This window comes from Streptopelia decaocto (genome assembly GCF_964273445.1).
Source record: "Streptopelia decaocto genome assembly, chromosome: 2".
In the NCBI taxonomy this organism is placed as follows: domain Eukaryota; kingdom Metazoa; phylum Chordata; class Aves; order Columbiformes; family Columbidae; genus Streptopelia; species Streptopelia decaocto.
Genome location: NC_138655.1, coordinates 147,842,692 through 147,864,054, shown reverse-complemented (window position 1 = coordinate 147,864,054; position 21,363 = coordinate 147,842,692). Strand labels below are relative to the sequence as shown.

Below are 21,363 nucleotides of genomic sequence, written 5' to 3'. Positions count from 1 at the left end.
CGACCTTGTCGTCTTTACAAGCAGGATATGTTCACATGCCAAAGTCAGCAGAAACAAAATAGATGACACATCCACAGTCTGAGGGTTTGTATTCACAACAAACCCAAGCAGAAATAAGACAGGATGGGGAGCCAGGTCCAAATCAAGCATTTAGTTCAAACATTTACATGCCTGAGATCAAACTCTTGGATTATGGATTAAATCCATAAAATGTGTTGGAAGGCAGGAGCTGCCAGTGAATTGTCTCTTAGACATGTCTGGGGACGTTTTGTGACATCTGTTGCACAAGTTTGGGTTTGTAAAACCCACATGCAAAACAGTGGGTTTAGAACAAACTGCTGATGTCTGAAAATTTCACTCTGCTTGATACGAGGCACTGCCAAATCCCCAGCAGTATCTGTGTCTGAGGCTCTTTCCCTCTCATCCCACACACCTTGAGCTGACTGTTACTTGTGCAACCTCTCGGTCTTGATACTTTGGGAGCCTTATATCAAGAAGAGACCTGTTTGGGAGGAGAGAACAGGGATTCTGTCTGTTCTCTGATCCTTAATGCAGTTGTCAGCTTGAGGTAGTTTAAGTCTTTCTGTTCAAAGAATCTCACATCAGTCATGCAGTCTCAGCCATGTGAGGTTACTCAAGGTTTACAGCTTTCTCTTGTATGACCATTCAGTTTGGAGCAGTTTTGTTAGGGTGGTGTTTACTGCTGTGTTTTGGGGACACTTTTGACTCACTTTGGTTCCTAGGATTTAGTGTCCTCCCATCTTTGTGCAGAAAGTGGAAGAGCAATGTAGCTCAATAGCACTGTGCAGAACATGCTCCCATGACCTGCTGGTGAAACTGCTACAGAGCACCAAGCCACCTTCTCTGTCTTCTCCTGGCTGTTTTTGACCAGGAACATGCTCCTCACAAGCAGTTTCAGAATTCTCACGGAAGTTTCTTGCAGCTTTGTGGAGTGAAGCCTGAAGCACTGACCAGAGGAAGCCCTCATGAGGTTCACTCCTACCGATGGGTGCCAGACGGTACAGTATGTCCCAACCCTTCCTCCCACCCCTACACAGCTCCGGAGTGGCAGCTCTGAGAGTGCAAAACCACACAGCACTAGAAGGAGGGAGTTGATTTCAGTGGCACCTGGAGAAGCCAAAGATATCTGCAAATCACTGCCGAGGGCACTTTTGTTCTTTCTGTTCTGAACTAACTGGAGAAGACTTTCTCTTTTACCACACAGTTTGTTTTGAGGAGACAATGTCAGCAGCTGTCCATCCCTGAGAGAAAGTGCCAGATCAGGCCTTAAAAGGGACTTGTCTGTGGACTTGGCATTTCAGCTCTGAATTCAGTGGGGAACAATTCAGGGCTTCTGTACACTCAGTGAAATACAGCACAGGAGAAGGTGTCCTAGCCCAGGCTACTTCGTCCACCCGTCACGTTTGAAAGGCTAGCAGTGATATCTTTCAGAGCAGTTGCACATGTTTGGGAGATCTTGACTGATATAAAGGTTCAAAGAGAAGAAAATATACTATTATTGTTGGGGGACTGTGGTAAGGCTACTTGTGACAGTCATGAAAGCTACGTCCATGTTATGCTGCTACAGACAGCTGCCCCACCACACAAACTCACTGAAAACAAGGGGCCTTGAGGTTAAGAGGTGCAGAGTTCCACGAACACCAGTTTCATTGCTTGGAAATAAAAAGACTGTTGATTAATGGGACCTCTTTTATATAGTTTTTACATGTTAAGCTCCATGCTTGCTATTTTTGTAACCTTCACTGCATTCAGTCCAAGTATTTGTTAACACACTTTCCTTTAGAATAGCTAACAATAAAATCCCTTGACTTGTTAGAGCTCCAAGACACTATCCCACAGATAACCTGCCATGCAACATGTGGCTGTATGTATATAAATGTATATAGGTAGTGTGTGGTGCCCTCCATAAAGGCAGGACTGTATGCATTAGTACTGTTTAGCATCAGCGTGAACTTGGGCAACAGATGTTTTTTGCATTTTATTTTCCACTTCTCCTCTTCATCAGAAAGAGACAAAGTAGAAATTGCTCATTTGAGCAAGGTTCATCCCTGTTGGATCAATACTTTACTCTGGGGGTACGTGAACTGTGAAAGCTCAGACCTGGTGTTGCTGCATTTGTGTAAATCAGGCACCATGTGCAAGACAGCCCAAATCCCAGACCAGCAAATCTGGGTGATGAGCTCCAGTAGAAGTAGACAAAGTTGGCTGAGGCTGTACACAGAGCTGTGCTGGCACCATTGCTGGCTGAACACTGCCTGGAAGGGTGGGCTGCAGGCAAGGACATGGCAGGGGTGCAGCATGAGGCTGCACCCCACCAACACCCAGTGATGGGTGCAGGAGTGGTGCAGTGTCTGCCCATGGGCATGAGACCAGGCAGCATCCTCCCCTGGCAGGATGAGGATGACTGGTGCCCACAGGGATGTACAGCTCTGCAATGCTCACAAGCACCAAGGAGAATTTGCACCTAAGACATCTTCTCCTTCCAGTAAAAACAAATGCAGCGAGCAGTGAACTGAGTGAAGGGTGAATTCCTAATGTACACATCTCACACCTAACTGTCTATCGAATGCTTATAACTATTTGTTTCCAGTCCTGTTACTGCTTTCTCGCACCCTCCTTTCCCCCTTCCTCATCCTCTGAAAGTTTCTCCCGACTTCCCAGCAGATCAAAGCAGCCAGCTCCAGCATCTGCTCCGTGGTCACCCGGAGGCGTGCAGGGCCAGGCCTGAGCTAAGAGCCCTGGCTTGGCTGAGCTGCACAGAGCTGGCTCAGCTGGCTCAGGCCTGGGATGCAGCTTACCTGCCAATGGAGAAGCCACCCATGGATAATGGAAAGTGACTGTAGCAATGGAATGTGTTACAAAACTCCTATTGACTTCATGGGAGCCAGCCGGCAGAAATCACTGTGTACTTACACCAGGGAAGTAATCTGGGACAGTAAATTAATCTCAGCAGTTTTAGCTTCAGGGGTTCTTAAAGCTATTTTGTGCAGTTTGGTTTGCATGGATTTGTTCCCTATTAAATTCATAAGGATGGAGCCAAACTTCTCTCAAACTGCTGAGCTGTGCTTTGTTTTGGGATTTTCAGAGAAACAGACAAAACCAGAGTTTTGTCTGACTCCCACCTGGAAGCAGAAATTGGCCCACATCTGCTGAAAGGCTTGTGACTCTCTGCAAACTTGAATCAGACTTGGCCTGGGACGCATATCCGTGTCCACCTGGCTTCATATCTCATTACAGAAGATCCACCCAGCTGGAGCTCAGGGGTAGAGCAAGTCAAGCTTCGTGTATGAGCTGGACCACCTGTGGTATTGGTTCAGTCAAAATGCAAAAATAATAGCCGTAATCACAACAGACAGTGGAAATGCAGGTTTTCGTCTTTAGTAAGACATGTGTGAAATTCAGGGGAGAAAGAGGAGTATGTCTACATGATGTAGGGAACAAGTATTTACTCATTTTACTTTTTGCAGTTAAAAATTGGCCCAACCCAAGCATCTCCAGGGAAGATCAGATTTTTGTCCAGACCCATGTTGGTATTCCATTTTTGAATGTCGGTGGAACATAAAACAGTGTTTTTCTTTTAAAGTTGAATTTCCAGCTACGGTGCTGTGAGAAGCAACACTGTGGCGAGCGAGAGAAGAGAGAGGAAATCTCTTGAGTTGCTACGGATTATCAGACAGTGCAGGGAGGGAGCAGATGAATGCACTCTTTATAAAGGAGCCTGGGCACAGGGGAAACGGCTTCCCCATGGGTGCAGGGGCTGTATTGACAGCAGCATTAGCCAGGCTGCTGCTTAAGAGCTCACCTCCTTCCTGCCTGGCCTGACAGGGAATATGGGGAGAGAGAAGATGCTGCTCTCCCGCTACCCTGGCTACTACACAGAGCAGTGCAGCACCTTGTAGCTCAGTGACTGGTAGGAGATGCTCCTAGAAATGCCAGTGGCACAGGTGGGGAGCACGGCTGCAGTAGGGACACCATTACCTAGGTGGGACGCTGCTAGGGCAGCCTCAAGTCACTTGAGAGAATTCTGCTCTGGACCTGCAGCGTGGTGTACACAGCCCTACCTGCAAGATCCACCAAAAGTGGCAGTACCATGGCCACGGGGAACAGGATCATTGCCACTTGTGTGAGCACTTGGGAACTGAGCCCGTGCAGTCAGGGGTCTCTCTCCCTCTGCCCCAATTCATCTCTCTGTGCTGCCAGCCTGGAGACAACTCACCTCCCTCAGGGCTGCCGAGAGCCCTCCAGCTTTCAGGAGTGCAGCTGTTTTGTGACCTCACAAAGAAAAAACAGATTTGTCACACCTGTTTTATATTTTTATTGGCATTAGAACTTCTACGACAGGAGAAAGGGAAGGTTGTACCTTCTAAGAGACTGAGAAGTGAAGAACATACTCATATATCACCACTGGTAATGGTGGGACATGTCCACACTCACTACACCAACACTCGCTACATAGCAGCCCAGTAAGTTGTAGAGGAAAGAAGATGCACTCACTGAAATGCCTTTTTGCTTTTGCTTGAGAACTACCAGCAAATCAGATCTGTTCTTGCCTGTGTACATGCAAATGCTTTATTGCTTGTAGAATTAAGTATAGGTTTTGGATTGCTTTTCTTAAAGTAGTCATTTTCCCTCCTACTTTCTCAGCTGCTCTCAGGATGGTGCTGCCGGTCAGATGTGCATATTGCAACAAGCATGAATGTCTGAGAGCTGAGACACTTTTCCCTTTAAAGGTTCCCACAGCTGATGCTCAGTGGCTTCCCCTCTGTATTCCTGTGCCAGTGAATCATTTCCCTGTCTACCTTTTGCCTACACAGTGTCCAGGTGCTGACCGCCTCACTGGGATGTTGAGCATGAAACCAAAGTGATTTGCTGAATCAAGACCACATTAAAGTATTTCCTTTTTGTTGACTTTTTTGAACATTCTGCCTCAACCCCCCTCCCCTTCTTACTGTAATGCTTCATCACTTCTACAAATTAGCTTGGTCTGCAGACCGCATTTGTTTTCCATCGATAGTCAGGCCAAAGAAAAGTGCTTTCAAATAGATTTTTTCCACCCCTCTCCAGTGGGGGAGAGCGATGCCAGCTGGGGACCAGGAGGACTACACACAAACTGCTGAAGGGAAGACAGGGAAGACACCCATTGAATCAGGGCTATGAAGAGGTAAACAATAGCTAGAGTTTTGAAATGTGCTGTTGTGAAGTCTGTGCACTTAAATGGAGGATCTAAAGGAACCATTACAATATGGTCCAACCTCAAACACTTTGGTGCACCTACATCTGTGTCTGGTTTGGGACTAGGAGCCAGCTTCCAAAGCCAGCGCCCCAGTTGTTCCCACTTAACTGTTCTGGTCTGGAAGAGACGAACCTGATGCCTTTCAGATGAAATACACATTCAGAGAGCCCACCTGGTGCACTCCAGGTAGAAATGCATATTCAGTCCATGCCACACTTTAAGTAGCACGTCATTCCCACGTGGCCGTTGCTAAGGGGCCTGAATTTTAGGCTTAGAATAACAAAAAATCAAGCCTTCAATAGGAACAAAGGAACAGTGGTCACTGCTCCACTGTGCATCATACACAGAAAATCAAATGATATTTGGGAATAAGATCATCTATGACCAATAACTGTGTTTAGAAAATTGTACAGAGACATCTAATAGATGCTACATATATTGCATATGAAGCCCTTTTACACATTTTAGTCTTTCTGAAAATATATATTAATACCTAATCTATAGGTAAGAAGTATTTTTAGTATATCTATGGATAAAATAGTCTCCTTGTGTATGTTGTGATTTTCAGTACAATGGATCTATTCTTCAACCATTGTAACCTCCCTAAAGGAACCATAGGTTCTTTAATATGCTGTTTTGTCCCAGTCCTTCCTTTGTATACAGAAACTCTGTAAAATTACTGATGTATAACCTGAAAGCAAATAAATATTAATATCTGAAACATAAACTTTGCTGCTGCTACTGTATCTTGCTCTACAGGATACAAGGATCATGAAAAGCAGTTATAGTAGAGACAGCTTAATTATTCTTTTCTAATTACTGGCTGAAATAAATTAAATGTCAAGGGTGTCTGTAGTAAAATATGACATAATGTATGATATAATTAAATACACAAAACTATGTTTAAATAGCTGTGTCTGGCTAAACCAAATCAACCAAAAAATTCAAAGACAATATTGACAAAGGCCATTACATCACACTGTTGTGAATAAAACTTTGTAACAAAAATCATGGTAGTTTTAACAATGATTTTTCTGGTAGGTCAGGGTTTATTTTGTGTTTTTATGATTATTCATTTTTATTTCAATGGCAATAAAAGCCAATGAGAATGTTACATTGAACAGTTGGCATATTTGGGGGGGATAAAAATGAGTTGATCAATGTATGATACCGCCTTGTGATATAGATATAGGTATAGATACAAGTTAGCTTAATGCTCTGGGAAGAGCCAGCTAAATCTGTAGTGTCACAGCTATCAAGTGGTGTGTCTTCAGCAATTTTGACCTCATGTGATCACAGTAAGATGTCTCCAATTGGATGTTCCTGATGCTAGCATGACTTGAAAATGTTCATGTGGTCTGACCAAGGTGTGCAAAAGCCTGCAGCAGAGCAGGAACTTTCTGTGGCTCAAGGGGTAAGTTAGATGATCAACTGGATCTTCTCCCTTCCTGCAGCTTCAGAGAACCTCAGCACTGCTCTTCCCGACAACTTTTATCCTAGGCTTCAGGATGAAGCAGACATTACCGAGACTAACATAAGAACTTAGTGTAAATGCTGACAGTTCACCAAACAAGAGCAGCATGAGTGCTTACTGTAATGAAAATCCTTAGAAGAGGCGTCACAACTCTACATTATTTAATAGTGTAAACCTTGACTTACTTATACTACCCACTGACACATTTATTTTTTAATACCAGGTGCTTTTGGCTGATTTGAGATGAGGAAGCTCAGCCACCCCAGCATTTCGGCCGAGGTCGCGGTGGCAGCAAGGCAGCAGTGCCGGTGTGTCCAGCGGCACTGGCAGCGCTGGCTGCTGCCCGCGGGATCTGTTCCTTTGTCCCTCAGCCCCACTTCCCTGGCCAGACCAACCTCCACATAGCCTGATCGTGGCTTTGCTTTTTTTCCCCCCCTTGCTCACCTGCAGTCTCCGTTCATATTGTTTTATGGTACTTTAGACAACGGGTTTTAACAGCTAAACATAAAAGCCACTGAGAGCATAAACAGGAAACTTGTGTTTAGGTGGGAGTGCCTAGGAATTTTATACTGCTGACCACAGAGGCCATGGGAGAAAGGAAATAGGAAAAACACTGTAAATACCTGGGTGACTAATGACTTGTGCTGCTCATCTGGCTTTTCAGAACATGAAAAGTTCAGCCTTTTCCAGGCAAAGGAGCTCAGGGCAGGCATGGTTTCTCAGGACAATACTCTCCATGCCCCTCTGCTGCCTTTTCCTTGCTCTGCTCCCACCACTGAAAGTGCCTTGTTCCTTTAAAGTAAAATTAACCCGCAACAAATTGTCACCCGGCAATCGAGGCTGCATGCCTTGGTGGCAGAGGGAGGGAGCATGACACCCGCTCTCCGCATTTGCACCATCTAAGAGGATTTAGATGAAAGAAGACAAATTTGCACCCCCCTGTTTTGTGCTGAGACAGCAGCTGGAGTTTAGTGCCGCACAGGCCTTTGTCCGGCCTTCCGTCGCCGGCTCCCAAAGGGGTTGCCATTGTTCCTGAGGGGCCCGCTCCCTTTTGTCACCAGCTGCGTGGTTTGCGAGAGGTTTTGTCTTTTGCTGACGGCAGCAGATTTGGCTGGTCGGCAACTCCCACGCAACGGTTCTGGGGCGGGATTTCCAAGTTGTCCATCTGCACAGGGGCACTGGCAGAGCGGGGCGTTTTGGGGCCTGACAGTTCCGCTCCCAGGGCCGGTGCTGCTGGTGAAACTGCAACATCTGGTCACCTTCACCAGGAGCACGGGGTCCGATTTCACTGGAAAGCTGGGGCGGTTTCTCACATTGTGACCAGGCAGGGAAAAGCTGAAAGCAAATGAGGAGACTCTCCGAGGGCCACGTTTCTGCGGGGAGCAGCAGCCCCTCGGGAAGGCACCGAGGCTGGGCCCTTCAGCTGGGGTGGGGGTGTGAGCGCAGCCCCCCAGGGACCACAGGGCCCACCTGTAGCTCTGGCCAATGCTTGTCCTGGAGAAAGAAGGAGCCTGATCCCAAGGGTCAGCACTGCAGGCAGGACAGGACAGGGCTCCGTGTGCAGGGTGCAGGGAGCCCCTTTGGGGTCCTTTATTCAGTCCTTGCTGCTTCTATCTCCCACAGCACAAAATCTGATGCAGAATAACTGGCCTGCTTTTCATCAAGCTCCCAGACAAAACCAATAACCTGCAAGTAGTACTGCTGTGCCCAGGCCGCTTCAGACAAGGGCCAGCATGAGCAGGAGTGGGGGTCCTGGTTCAGCATCTGTGTCTTGCTGAAATCCAGTGTGTTACTAAACAAAAGTAGGATTTCACTCATGGAAAGCTGAGCACTTCTGTAAGCATTTCTCTGAATCCAGGCTGGAGTTTCATCTGTAAGGAACTTGTTTGACTGCTGAAGTGATTCCATAAGCTATGGCAATGCTTGACAGGGAGCTGGGGAGGAGAGCCTCTTCAATGTCCAGGCATGATCACTTCCAGACTGTATAAACATTACAGTTCTATTGATACAGGTGTATGTATATGCTTGTATGTATATGTTACTTGTATGTATACATGTATATGTAGGTTACATGGACACAGGTGTAGATATAAATTGATTCAGTCTATAATAACATAGTTACCATTTCCTATGCAATTATAAAAATATATAGGAAAGGTTGCTGTGATCACAAAGGAGAAGGCCAAACACATACAATTATACTACTTTATTTTTCCATTAATATTGTAGTGATGAAAGATCATAGAATCGTTTATGTTGGAAAAGACCTTAAAGATCATCGAGTCCAACCGTTAACCTAAAACTGCCAAGTTTGCCCCTAAACAATGTCCCTAAGTGCCACATTTACCCAATGCGAAAGTCACAGATGGACTTAGTGACAGCAGCATCACAATGGTGAATTTTTCGCTCCCTGCTGCAGCTGATGCAATGCAGGTGCCTCACCTGGAAGGGATTGCGGTGCTCGGAGGCCAGCGAAGATGATCTCCAGAGGTCCCTTCCAACCCTAGCCATTCTGTGATTCTGTGAAGCAGCGCGGCACTGCCCATACCAGCCTGTGGGAGATGTGCTGCATGGCTGATTTGGGGTGGGAAGACATCGTTACTTCCACTCAGCTGAGTACCTGAGCTGCCTCTCACCCATCAACCCTGAAGCTGTGTCCAGAAGACCGTAGTGGCCAAAGCACTCCTCAGAGTTTTACTTCTAAATAATACTGAAAAGGGTCTCCTACCCAAGACTCTACTTGGTTAAATAACCAAGCTGCCAAGCTGCAGATTTCAGCGATTCCTTTTGAAACTCTTCCACTTTGTACAAAGTGATTAAATATTCATTGGTGCAGGGACTAGGAGCTGGCCTCCTGGATGAGCACCCCCAACCCAAGCCGCAGAGCCCTTTTTGTTCCCATCCTCTGAATATTTAATCAGCTCATACAAATCCAAATGGCTTGATCAGGGGAGCCTAGGAGAGACCCGGGCAGTGAGATCCACTGATCTCTGTACACAGCAGAAGGACCCGATCCCAGGCCCCTGCTCCAAAGCAGACAAATGAAGGGTTTAAGAATTCAGCTCAGCATGGCTGAGAGCATGTCAGCTATTCACAACAGAGGATGTGACACTTCCTCTCTCTTCTCTCCCTCACCCCATCTTTCAAGCTGGTTAGATGTGGTTTAACCACCTCAGAGTCCAGCAGGAAGACAGGATGAGGAATACTTCATTGGTGTCCTGAAAACTGTACAAAATGAATGGATGAAAATTTGATGAGAAGTTTTTCAGCTATTCAAGCACCTCTCTCAATAATTCAGATGTTTGATTTTCTTCTTCAGTATGCAGTAAGGATTAATGGACTTTGGGGACAATATAGAAACTTCAGTTTTGAGAATGGAAAAAAAGCCTCAGATTTTGAAACAAAAATAACACAGAGGAGTACAACACTATTATATGAGCTCCTGTTCTTCTGATTCTCTTAACTAGTGACTGGCACAGGCTTCGCACTGAAATTTCAGCACAGAGAGAACTTTGCAGCCAGACTCTAATAAACAAAGTTCACAGCGGAAATGCTGACAGGCTGTGATCAAAGTTTCACCCTCAGGTGTTGCTGTGATATACTGCTTGCTTACTAAAACACAGCAGTTCAAACAGCCTGGCTGTATTTAATTGGGATATATGGTATTTCCAACTCAGCTCTACACCAAAGAGGGTTTCCCTTAGATCTTTCACGCTGCCATTGTTCTGCCATTTGCTCAGAAAAAAGACATTTAGGACACCATGTTTTAGTGGCACAAGGACTCTAGGACTATCCATAGCATCACCATGAGCTTTATAGGGGGCTACCCTGTGAGCACTCATCTGCTGTTTCCACTCAGAAGACCATCCTCTCCTCTTGACAGCTGTATGGAACAGCTCTTCCCCAGTGGCAGCTGAACATAGAATCAGAGAATCATTTAGGTTGGAAAAGACCCTTGAAATCATCAAGTCCAACTGTAAATCTAGCACTGCCAATTCTACCACTAAACCATGTCTCTAAGCACCATGTCTACACATCTTTTAAACACTACCAGAGATGGTGTCTCAACCACTTCCCTGGGCAGCCTGTTCCAATGACTGACAACCCTTTTGGTGAAAAATTTTTTCCTAATATTCAATCTAAACCTCCCCTGGTGCAATTTGAGGCCATTTCCTCTTGCCCTATCACTAACATCTTTACTTCAGTCACATCAATTGCGTATGCAACAAAGTGACACTAACAGTACACCATAACGTAGTCTTAGTGTCTTCAAAGTATCATACGAGAGAAATAGAAAACCATCCAGATGATGAATTCTTGGAATTACCAACACAATCTCTACCAGCCACCATTCAGGACTTTCTAGAATCTGGAGCAGTGCTTGGTTCCATACTCAAAGTCCACAACTCATTCTCTGAAGTTCAGATGTGTGCCTAAAACTTTGGCCCTGCCTGACTGGTGGCGATACAACCTGTGTCTCAAGGATGCCACCTGGATCCGAACTGCTCAAATGGTCAACCTGGGACCAGAGCTGAGAGATTTCTCTCTTTCAAGAGACCTCTGCAGCAGTTAAACGGAATAGAAGCAAAGTCTTTTGGGCAGCAGGATCTGGTCCCATCTCAGAGAAAGCAAGGGAAACCTTGCCTGCCAAGTGCTACAGACTAAACATGGTGCATCCAGGTTTGTGGTGAAGCCAACTTATTTTGAGTATTGTCGTCTCTATTCTCAAGACCATGCCCTTGGATGCTGCACATGGAACAGAATTCATAAGATGGGCAGGGCACAAGTCAAATGCAGGACCATGGATCAGCAGGGTTCTCTCCACACTCTTTCACCATTGAGTCGGGTAGGGGACAGGCACTGACATCTGAAAGGAAAGTCTTGGGGAAGACGATAGTGATGTTGCACAAGTGAAATGTCAGAGAGAATAAAGGACTTCTCAAGAAAGAATATTTGTTTCTTGCCCAGTTCTCTCACAACATCCCACCACAATCCCAGACCCTGGCTCTCAGCCTCCGTCTTCTCAACCAAGCAGTCCAGACCACACCACTGTCACCTCCCTCCATCTTTGGTCAGTGAATTCCCATTCCTAATCTGTTTCTACTTCTTGGTCCCACTGTCTATTTGTGGTTTTCCTTTAGTTATGTTCTTGCCTTCTTTTGAGTCACTCTGAAGAATTCATTGTTTACATTGTCTAGATTCCGGTAAGGATGTTTCTGAGATCTCCCATCCTTGACTTCTACCTGAGGCAGCCGTTACTGGAGAATCCACTTTCTTTGATTTTGGACCGAGTATGTTCAGCCCGGGGTGAAGATGATGCACACATTATTTTGGTCCCAGACAGGAAATGTGAAGGGACAGAACATGTGCAGTCACTCTGTGTGGACGAACAGCATCTTCTCTGCTCCACTCCAACAGCCCCGAGAAACCTTCACGGCACCTTAAATATGAGACGCATAGAGATATTAGTTTCTAAAATAAAAATGTCTCTACTTAGCATGGGAGAAGTAAGTGTTGTTTCAAAAGTTTCTAACCAGACCTAAACGAGAGACTTCTATAAAAACAGCAAAAAGCAATTCACAACTGAAAAGATCACTCTGCCTCCACTCCTGCATTTTGAGTCACTGCTACAAACTCCTGAGAAATCCGACCTTTTGGAAAAGCAGTTTGTTAGCGTTTTTTGTAATATGAACAACACAAAATGTTTTCTCAGTTCCTGTTCCCAGAACCCGCTGAACTGTTTTGACAATTTTTTTCAAAAATTTCAGCCTTAGGCATATACCTGGAATATAAAATATCAGCCCAAATAGTTAAAGTTTGACAAAATCTCAAAATGTGGTTTTATAATAGGAAATGTTGGGCAAACTTCATATTATGCACTATTAGCCCCATCTATTAAAAATATTCCCTTATGTGTAGCAAAGATCTTTATACAAACTAGCATTTGTAGATGTAGTCACTATTTCCTAGTGTGAAATAGCTCAGTAATTTTAATTTTTTCTAAATTACCAAGTGCAACAAGACAACATTAATAGAATAATCTCTTGATGAATTTTTTTTTTTTAAATGAAAGCTTGCTTTGAATTATGCTGAAGAAAAACGCATCTTTAAGTCAACTATTTTCCATTTAATTACATGGATATTAGTCAAAAACAGCTGAATAGACTTTTTATTTTTTAATTGTGAAAATTCTCTCCCAGGTTGAACTCTTCTATGCCAAGTTTCTGTGCCAAGCACATTTTTACGGTCTAGTTATAAACCCTAGAAAAACAACGTTTATAGGAAATGTTGACACAACCTTAACTAAAGTGGTGCTAGCTGACACCTCTATATTTTCAATTTGGGGATTTCTACTGGGAAAATATAAACGCTAATGCAGTAAAGGAAGCCAACTATAATAAACCCCTCATAGTCTTCCTGTTCACCCCATGAAGACCTACTTCAAAAAGCACCAACCCAGACTGGAGATGAGTTGAAGTTAACTGCATTCCTCTGAGGGTACTAAAAATTACCTGCAGGTAGTTCAGCCTTACAGTTACTTGCGAGATTTCAGTTTGGTCAAAGCCATATGAATATACATTAAAAAATCCTGAAAAGAAAATGAGAATGTGCATAAGCTTAAAAAAAGGGTGCTAGTCCTTTTATATCCTTCCTAGCACAACATAAAAAGAGGAAAATGGACTTTATAGATTCTAGTGAAACAAATGTAAGTACACACAGGGGAAAAATACAGAGATGGGAAGTGAAAAGTGAAGTTAGCTTTCCTACCTGTAACTTTTAAATTTGGCTTGCCTAAAGTGAAATAATAAAGGAAGGGCTGGGGCCTCTGCTTAGCCTTCTTTTAAAGGTGTTTGCATGGACTCATGAGCCAAGTAAGATTGGGATGATTGTCAGGATGGCTTCTGAGTCTTGGTGAATGAGATCTGAAAGTCTTGGGTAGCTGCCTCAAGAATGAAAACTGATGATGTTAGTGATATACTGGAAGTGATATACAGTGAGACTGTGGTGGAGGAAAAGGTGCTAGAGTCATCTTAGAACTTAAATGTGAAATTCAGAAGGAAAAAAATTTATATTATTTATTGGTAAATTGTGCTGAACCAGCCTGGTTGCCTTCTGTGATGAGATGGCTGGCTCTGTACATGAGAGGAGTACAACAGATGCCATTTACCTTGATTTTTGCAAGATTTTGAAGATTTCCCATAGCGTCCTTGTAGCCAAACCAGGGAGATACGGACTGGATGGCTGGGTTCGAAGATGTGTGGTAAACTGGCTGAATCATCAGGCTCAAAGGATAGCAGCCAATGGTTCACAGTTGAGGGGTTTTCTGGATTTAACAGTGGGGCTGACACTGTTTAATGTCCTCCTTAGTTATTTGGGCAATAATGTATAATGCACTCTCAGCAAACTTGTAGATGATATCAAACTGGGGAGAGTGGTCAATATGCGGGAGGGCAGAGCAGCCATCAGAGCTGCCATTCAGAAGAACCTTGACAATCTGGAGGAATGGGCCATGAGGAAACTTGAAGTTCAACAAAAGGAAACCCAAGCCCTGCACCTGGGCTGAATTAACCCCCTGTGGCAGAACCAGCTGGCTTGGAGGTGGCTCCCCAGGAAAGGAGCTGGCAGTCCTGGTGAACATCGTGTTGAACCTGCCAGTAGTGTGCCCCGTGGCAACAAAGGTTCGTCTGCATACTGGCCTGTATTAGGAGGAGTAAAGCCAGCAGGTCAAAGGAAGTGACTATTCTCCTCCCCTTGACACTCATGAGACATAGTATGAAATTATGTGTCCAGTTTGGAGTCTCCTGGGTAGAGACATTGATAAGCTAGAGTTGAGAAGAAGGCTAGGAAGATACTCAAGGGGCTGGAGCACAAGGCACATAAGGTCAGGCTGAGAAAACCGGCTTTGCTGAGCCTGGGGAAGAGAAGGATAAGGAGAAATCTTTCTGTTGTCTTCAATTACCTAAGGAGTGGCTGTAGAGAAGATGGGGCTGACTCTTCTTGAAGCTGCACAGAAGAAAGATAAGAGGTAAGACAAACATCAGAATGGGAAATTCCAATTGGACATAGGAGAGAAAAAATCCTAGTGAGAATAGCTGAACAATGGCCAGGTTGCCCAGAGAGTTTGTAATAACTCTGTCCTTAGAGATATTCAAAGCTCAGCTGGACAAATTAATTCTGCTTTGAAGAGCAGGCTGGACAAGCTGACCTCAAGAAGACCTTTTCAACCAAGACTTTCCAGTGTCACTTCTGGCATTTACTTACTCAGCGGAAAAGGAGCAAGTGGGACGGTGGCACTCTGAGCAGCAGCCTGCTGGGTTTCAGATGCCATTCAGATTCCTCCTTTAGACAAATTGCCTGTTGATAGAGCTGGACACTTGCCTGCTTCTGAGAGTCCAGCCTTCTCTGTCTTTGAAGAGAGGCACGCTGAACTCTCTAGCAACATTAGAAAGTACTGACCGGACTTTTTCTTTAGTTGATAACATATATAACCTTCACCTCTTCAGAGGCAAACACTAGAAAGTTACATAAAAAGCCAGACTGAAACATCCCAGTAAACAAATGCAAAACATATTGACCCTGTCTTGGGCCTGTAATGACCCCCCCTTACACAGCTGTAACACACTCCATTTCTTGCAGTTAACAAACTGTAGTCCTTTCATTCAGTGAGACATTTGCTGCTTTTACCAGTACTTTTGTGCTAAGTCTAATTGTCTATTAAGAAGGTAATTTGGGTTATACCCCAATTAAAGTCAGACATACCTAACCTTCTGCAGCTCCCAAGAGACCTTTCATCAAGGTACCTTTATGAGCAGAAGAGCTTTGGACGATGTTTTCTTTAACCTTGCTGACATTTCAGCCATGCTGGCAGCAATTCATATAGTTTCTGCCCACTGCCACCTTCTTCTGTTTTCCTCAAAAGGTTTCACAAGATATCACAGTAACCTTGGCAAAAATGTGAAGTCTACTTTAAGGTTAATGCTAAGCTTCTGTAGTACCTGTCAGTACTAAATGATTGTTCATTTCCTGTGAATTGGGAATAAAGTAACAACATACATCTGGTGAGCAAAGACACGTTGCTTATTTCTTTTTCTTCTTTGAGCCATATCCTTTACCAGCTGTGAAACATCACCATGCAGAATCTCCAAATACCTTTGAGGAAAATTAAAACAAAGGAACAGAGGGCTGGTAGGGACCCCCTGTGTCTCAGAGCCCAGTCCCCCGCCAGCCCCAGGCCACATCACACGATGCCTTTCATCAGCTGTTCGCACTCCATCTTACAACCCCTTTTGTGCCCCCATACTTGCACTGGAACTCTGTTCTCTTCAGCGTTGATTGCTCAGCTGGCTGGATAACATCTTTCAGTTTCCAGTTAAAATGCATTCATGGGCAGTTTATGCCCATTTGTTCTTGTGCCAACAGTGTACTTTATCTTCAAAAGATCTTTTCCTCCTTGATGTTTAACCTCTTGGAGTATTTATAGTGAGCAATGACATTCCATATTAGCTTTTGTTTTGCTACACTAAATGAGTCAAGATCTTCTGGCCTCCTTATGCAAAGTAGACTTCCCATTTCCCATCGTCACAGTCCATCTTTGCTGCCTTTGTTCCCAGGTCATCTTTGACCTAAGGGGCTATTGCTGAACGCAGTGTTCCAGATAGGGTCTTACCAACTTATTAGTTGCTAACCATTTTCTCATGTAAATCATGCCAGAAGACTATATGCTAAAAGGTATACATCACCAAATGTACTAAATACACTGAGAAAAATTCAATTATAAACCTCCTTCCCTTCTTTAATGTAATATTTCTAAATGTCACATGCCGGTGGGCTTTGCAAGACAGTGGGGTTTTGATGGCAGATCCTGGAGCACACAATGGAGCCTAGAAAAGGAGGCTGAGGTATGAAAACAACAGCCATGGAAACGCAGTGACCAGAATGAAAAGAGTCCAAGGGAGAGGTGAAGTAGGATTTATTACTGCACTGCGATGGATGATAAAGGAGGTGATTAGAAATTAACTGTCAAATTCAATTCTTTATACTCTCTTGGCATGAAAAACACTTGAAACATAATGATACATATTTACATGAATAAAAATCTCAGCCTGCAGCGTTTTCACAACATCTTTCATTTGAAAGCGTTGAGGATGGCAAGTGAAATTTACTTTACACTGTAAATACTGTTTGCTTCCTGCCTATCTCCAAGTCAGAACAATAGAAAAATGTAACCAGCATGACTAGGTGGAGAAAAGATCCTTTGCATTTTTCTCTACATGCACAGTCTACTCAGCTCTTGAGTAACTCAGCATAAAAGTTTAAATTTTATGTTCTCATTGTTCTTTGCTGAGGCGTGACCTGAATAAAACACTTGGGGGAAAAGACCTGAAACGAAGGTCTTATTAATTGAAAGTTAGTATATGGTCTTTTACAGAATAAAATTTAAATGTATACATTGTTTATTATGATACTAAAATAACAAATTTCTTCAGTCTTTCACAGCAGTTCCAGAAATTCAGAGTCTTTTTCATGATTCCTGCCAGCACTGAGATATGCCCCAGTGGAGTAATTTTATTTAGTATCATACACCACATAAATATCATAGTTTTATCTGATGGTAATGAATCTTAGAAGCAAATAGTTCTTTTTCAGCCCTTTCATATTATATTCATAAAGGTATGAGGGCAGCTCGAATCATTAAACATTAAACTGAAGGCGGCATTTGGAAGAGATGTGAGTGGGGACCTCCCCGCTGGATTAAATGTAATGTTCTCCTTGCAGAAAATGGCTAACTGGGCTGCACGCAGGAGGTTAGCTCAACCGCTCCTTTAGCTCCCAGAGAGAAGACATTGTGGTTTGTGCAATTCTGCTTTATGGAAGAAGCAGATTCCCAGTCATTGTTCAGATGCAGTTGCATTAGGCAAAGTCTTTGTACCTTTTCTGCCCTTTGTGGTTCTCCAGACACAAGAGCGTTGTCTTTCTGCATGTAAATCTCTGCGTGTTTTGAAGATATTTTTCCTCCGTGACCTGCCTGCTGGACTGGCTATGGCTCAGATTACAGTGGTTTTCAATGGACATTAAGCACATGCTGGTTCTTTTTCAGGCAGGAATGACCTCTTGAATTCGGAGCTGTAAAATGCAGCTACTGTGTTTACTCAGTTGAGGGACAAATCGTGCTCCACAGGTCTCATATTCTCAGGTTGGTCGTAAACCTTTTTGTTTTGCTTATACTGTGTTCTGGGACTCAAATTTCTCACCCTCCTGGGGTCACTGCCTGTATGAGACTCTTGAAAAATATGACTGATTCAGTCCTAGTTCTGTGTCAGTCACACATCCAAATCCCTACGTCACATTATGCATAATGCCCGATAATGGAGAAAACTCAGCTGCATTGGAACAAAGTTGCTACACGGGATTGTCTTTTTTATCCCAATATCTTCAAATGAGGCTATTTCAGGAATTGAGAATAATTCCCTTGGAGCAACAAAGTTTATATAGCCAACATAAACAAACCTATGCCTGCTTCATGCCAGGGGAGGAGAGAAGGAGGTGATATTTCTTTTGCTACCAACATAGGCTCTTTTGCTTGAATAGTATTTTTGGCAGATGCTACCACATTTAACTTCCCACAATGGCACTGTTTATTTAAGGCCAATATAAAACATCCCTGGCCCTTCTCTTAGATTTTTCAGTCTGTTGGTTCACTTTCACGTATCCTTTTAAGCACATTTTTTGTAGTGCCTTTGGAATCGCTACTCAGTGCCTTTAAATGAAATACTTCCAAGCAACAAGAACTCCATCTTAGCAGAGCAGGGAAATGAGCTGTACCAGCTACACTATTGCTCATGGATTTCACTGCTTTCTGTACACCCTGTTCTCACAAGTAATTCAGAGGAACAAAATAACTGCCAGACCAGAGGTCTACCTAGCCAAGTACCTCGTCACCAGCAAAGCACAGTTGTGATTACTTAGAGAAGAGCGTAAAAAAAGTAGTGGTGCTCTGCCTAATATGTACTTGAACTTCTGGCAATTGCTGTGCCCAAGGCTGCACTGTTTTGTTTTATCAGGGTGACCTAGGAGAAATTCACTTCGGGTTTTTGCTCTCTGCATTTTTGTGGCATAGAATATGTACTTGCAGCTAGAAATCTTTCCCAGATTTTCATTTGATATTAAATCAGATATCTGCAGCTGTAAAAAAACCTTTCAAATCTTTATACCAAGTTTACCAGGTCCTTACAGATAATGGCTTATGGTCAGTCTCAGCTTCCTACAGAACATTGTTATTTCATGTTGAAGACTCCTTCTCTGTGTGAGTGCAGTGATACCATTTCTGTTTGTACCTGTTAAGTGTAAGTTGCCGGTCTCTGGCTTCGCATACACCGGAGCAGAACCGTGCTCACAATCAAAGCCGCTGCCTAACAATACCCAGCTGCTCTGCAAGCTGCCACAGCTGCTGCTGAGCCACCACAGGCTGTCTCCCGTGAGGCACTGTGGCCACAGTCATAGGACACCTCTGTCCAGGAGCACCCTGAGGTGTGGGGTTGGGTGGCTGGAGCAGCCAGCGCTTCCCTGCCAGGTGGGGACAGCTGGGGATTGCAGTCTTTACCTTTCTCTCCTATGGAAGCAAACGTGTCAGCGATGGCCTTATAGTGGCCTGTCTGCATCCTGCCTAATGTTTCTCCCAGATGTGTTATTTCTGCTAAACAGTAAATACTGTAGGTATTTAGGTAAAGCTCTGGCTTTTGATGCGCAGAGCTTCCAGTCATGCTCTTCTGTTGTTTTCCCCAGGTAAAAATATCGCCTATTACTTTAGCACCCTCTCCACCGCCATTGCTTTTTTCCCGTGTTTTCCTGTGAAATACCGTGGGTGCCAAACACAACCCAAACAGCCGTCTGCAGAAACAGTGTCTCCCAGAGGAGGTGCAGAATGTGCACAAACATGTGCTCTGTTTTCCTAAGGACACCTGCCAGAATCCTGCTGATGCATCAAGCATAGGAAAATATTTGGCACAAGCCCTGTCTCCAAAGATTTCTCTCCTTGTAGGTAGTGGAAAGTATTCATTTTTTAACATTCTTATTTCATTTTTTTGGTTGTCTCTATGTACGTGAATGCTTCTGTCTTTCCCTGCTGCAGTGTCCAATAAGCACAGCCACTCGATGTTTTTCCGATCTCTCAGAGCACTTACCCAGTCCCATTTTAGCTCCTGCCTCAAGGTGAGTGGTGTGAACTGTTGTCATGCTGCACTCTGTCTTCTCTGTCCCATGCTTCTGAATTTCCTTTGTCCCCAGAAGACTTCCCCTAATTCTTTTTCAGTTTTTTAAGTCCCTGGACTTTCCAATAAATGCATCTCCTTAATAGCACTAAGATTTTTTTAACCCATTAATGAGTACTGCTTTCTCCGCTATACTCACAAATTGTGCTGAGGTGGTGGCATGAATAGAATATTAATAAACAAAGCATTAGCTTGGTCAGGAAGAACAGGCAAGATTAGACGGAATGAGATATACTGCTCTGCATTCAAGGGTACATATGTATGCTGGGAGATCCAGAATGTGGAGGAAGTTACAATTGCTCAGAAGGTAAAAGGGGAAAAGAATATGAGGGGCTTAATTGCGAGGATTGCAAAATACCAGACAACGAAGACCTGAGGCTTTTGTGTACAAAAGCAGAATCAGCCAAAGGACGACTTTATATTAGAGATTTTAAAAATCCAGGTATTCATTGGTGAAAGAATGCAACAGAATGTCGATGTCCAGTGAGTTCCTGGAATTATTGGCAATGTTGTTCTAAAAAGTGGAGGAAGGAGTCAGAAAGCAGACTCTTCCAGATTTGATGCTAACCAGTAAAGAATTGTGTGAGAGTGCGAAGGTGAAAGATAACGTGTAAGAGTAACCTTGGAGTCACAGGATATATTATCCTCAGAAAGGAAATGAAGAAGAGCAAAAAAAGGTGATGGACTAGACTTCGATAAAGTATTAGATAGCTGGTAGCTAAGTGAACATAAGCAATAAAGACAGCTGTAAATTCCTCATAGTGTTTCTAAGAACAGTAGTATACATTATTCCACATCAGAGAAATGATACACAGTGTAAAAAGAGACCAAACTGGTTAAACTGTGATCATTCCTAATGTATGGCCAAAGGAAGTAAAATGAAACCAACTCAGAATACTCAGAGCACTGAAAAAAAGGGGCCTGATCATGTAGGAAAAAAAAAAATCTGTGCTTTGTCTTTCGTGATTCTGTTTCTTCTGATCAACTCAGATGCAAAGAGATAAAGGCACGAGGCCAACAAGTCCAGCAGTAATGAGGGTGAATCTGAGGAAAGTGATTTTTTTCTACTTAAAAATGAAGGAAAGCTATAAAGCCAAGAAGGCTGAAGTAGATAATTTTGTATCAGTTTTCACTCAAATGATCAGCTCTAACCAGATGTCTAGCACAATTAAGACTGAGGATTGCAGGGCTTAGAACAGAGAATACACTGAGGAATTCTTAGACAAGGTTAGGTGCTTGCAGATCATTTGCACCTGCTTGATAAACTCCATCTGTGGAGTTAGAAAACTGTATCTAGAAGAAAAATCTATCAGCATTTCTCTGTTACAGTACAGGTACATTTCTGGAGGGCTTCCACAAGAATCTGT

General features: G+C 43.7%; 1 protein-coding gene across 1 annotated transcript in view; it reads right to left on the bottom strand.

The window, feature by feature from the left end:
* Positions 1 to 8,919: 8,919 nt before the first annotated feature.
* Positions 8,920 to 21,363, bottom strand: part of LOC309435879 (uncharacterized protein) — a gene marked incomplete at its 5' end in the record, with an annotated part of 32,968 nt that continues 20,524 nt past the window's right edge. Inside the window, 3 exons of the mRNA XM_082044621.1 lie at positions 8,920 to 12,168; positions 13,241 to 13,317; positions 14,689 to 14,732. Coding sequence (XP_081900747.1) covers positions 12,160 to 12,168; positions 13,241 to 13,317; positions 14,689 to 14,732 — 130 coding nt within the window. The 3' untranslated portion in view covers positions 8,920 to 12,159. The remainder of the gene's footprint in view (positions 12,169 to 13,240; positions 13,318 to 14,688; positions 14,733 to 21,363) is intronic.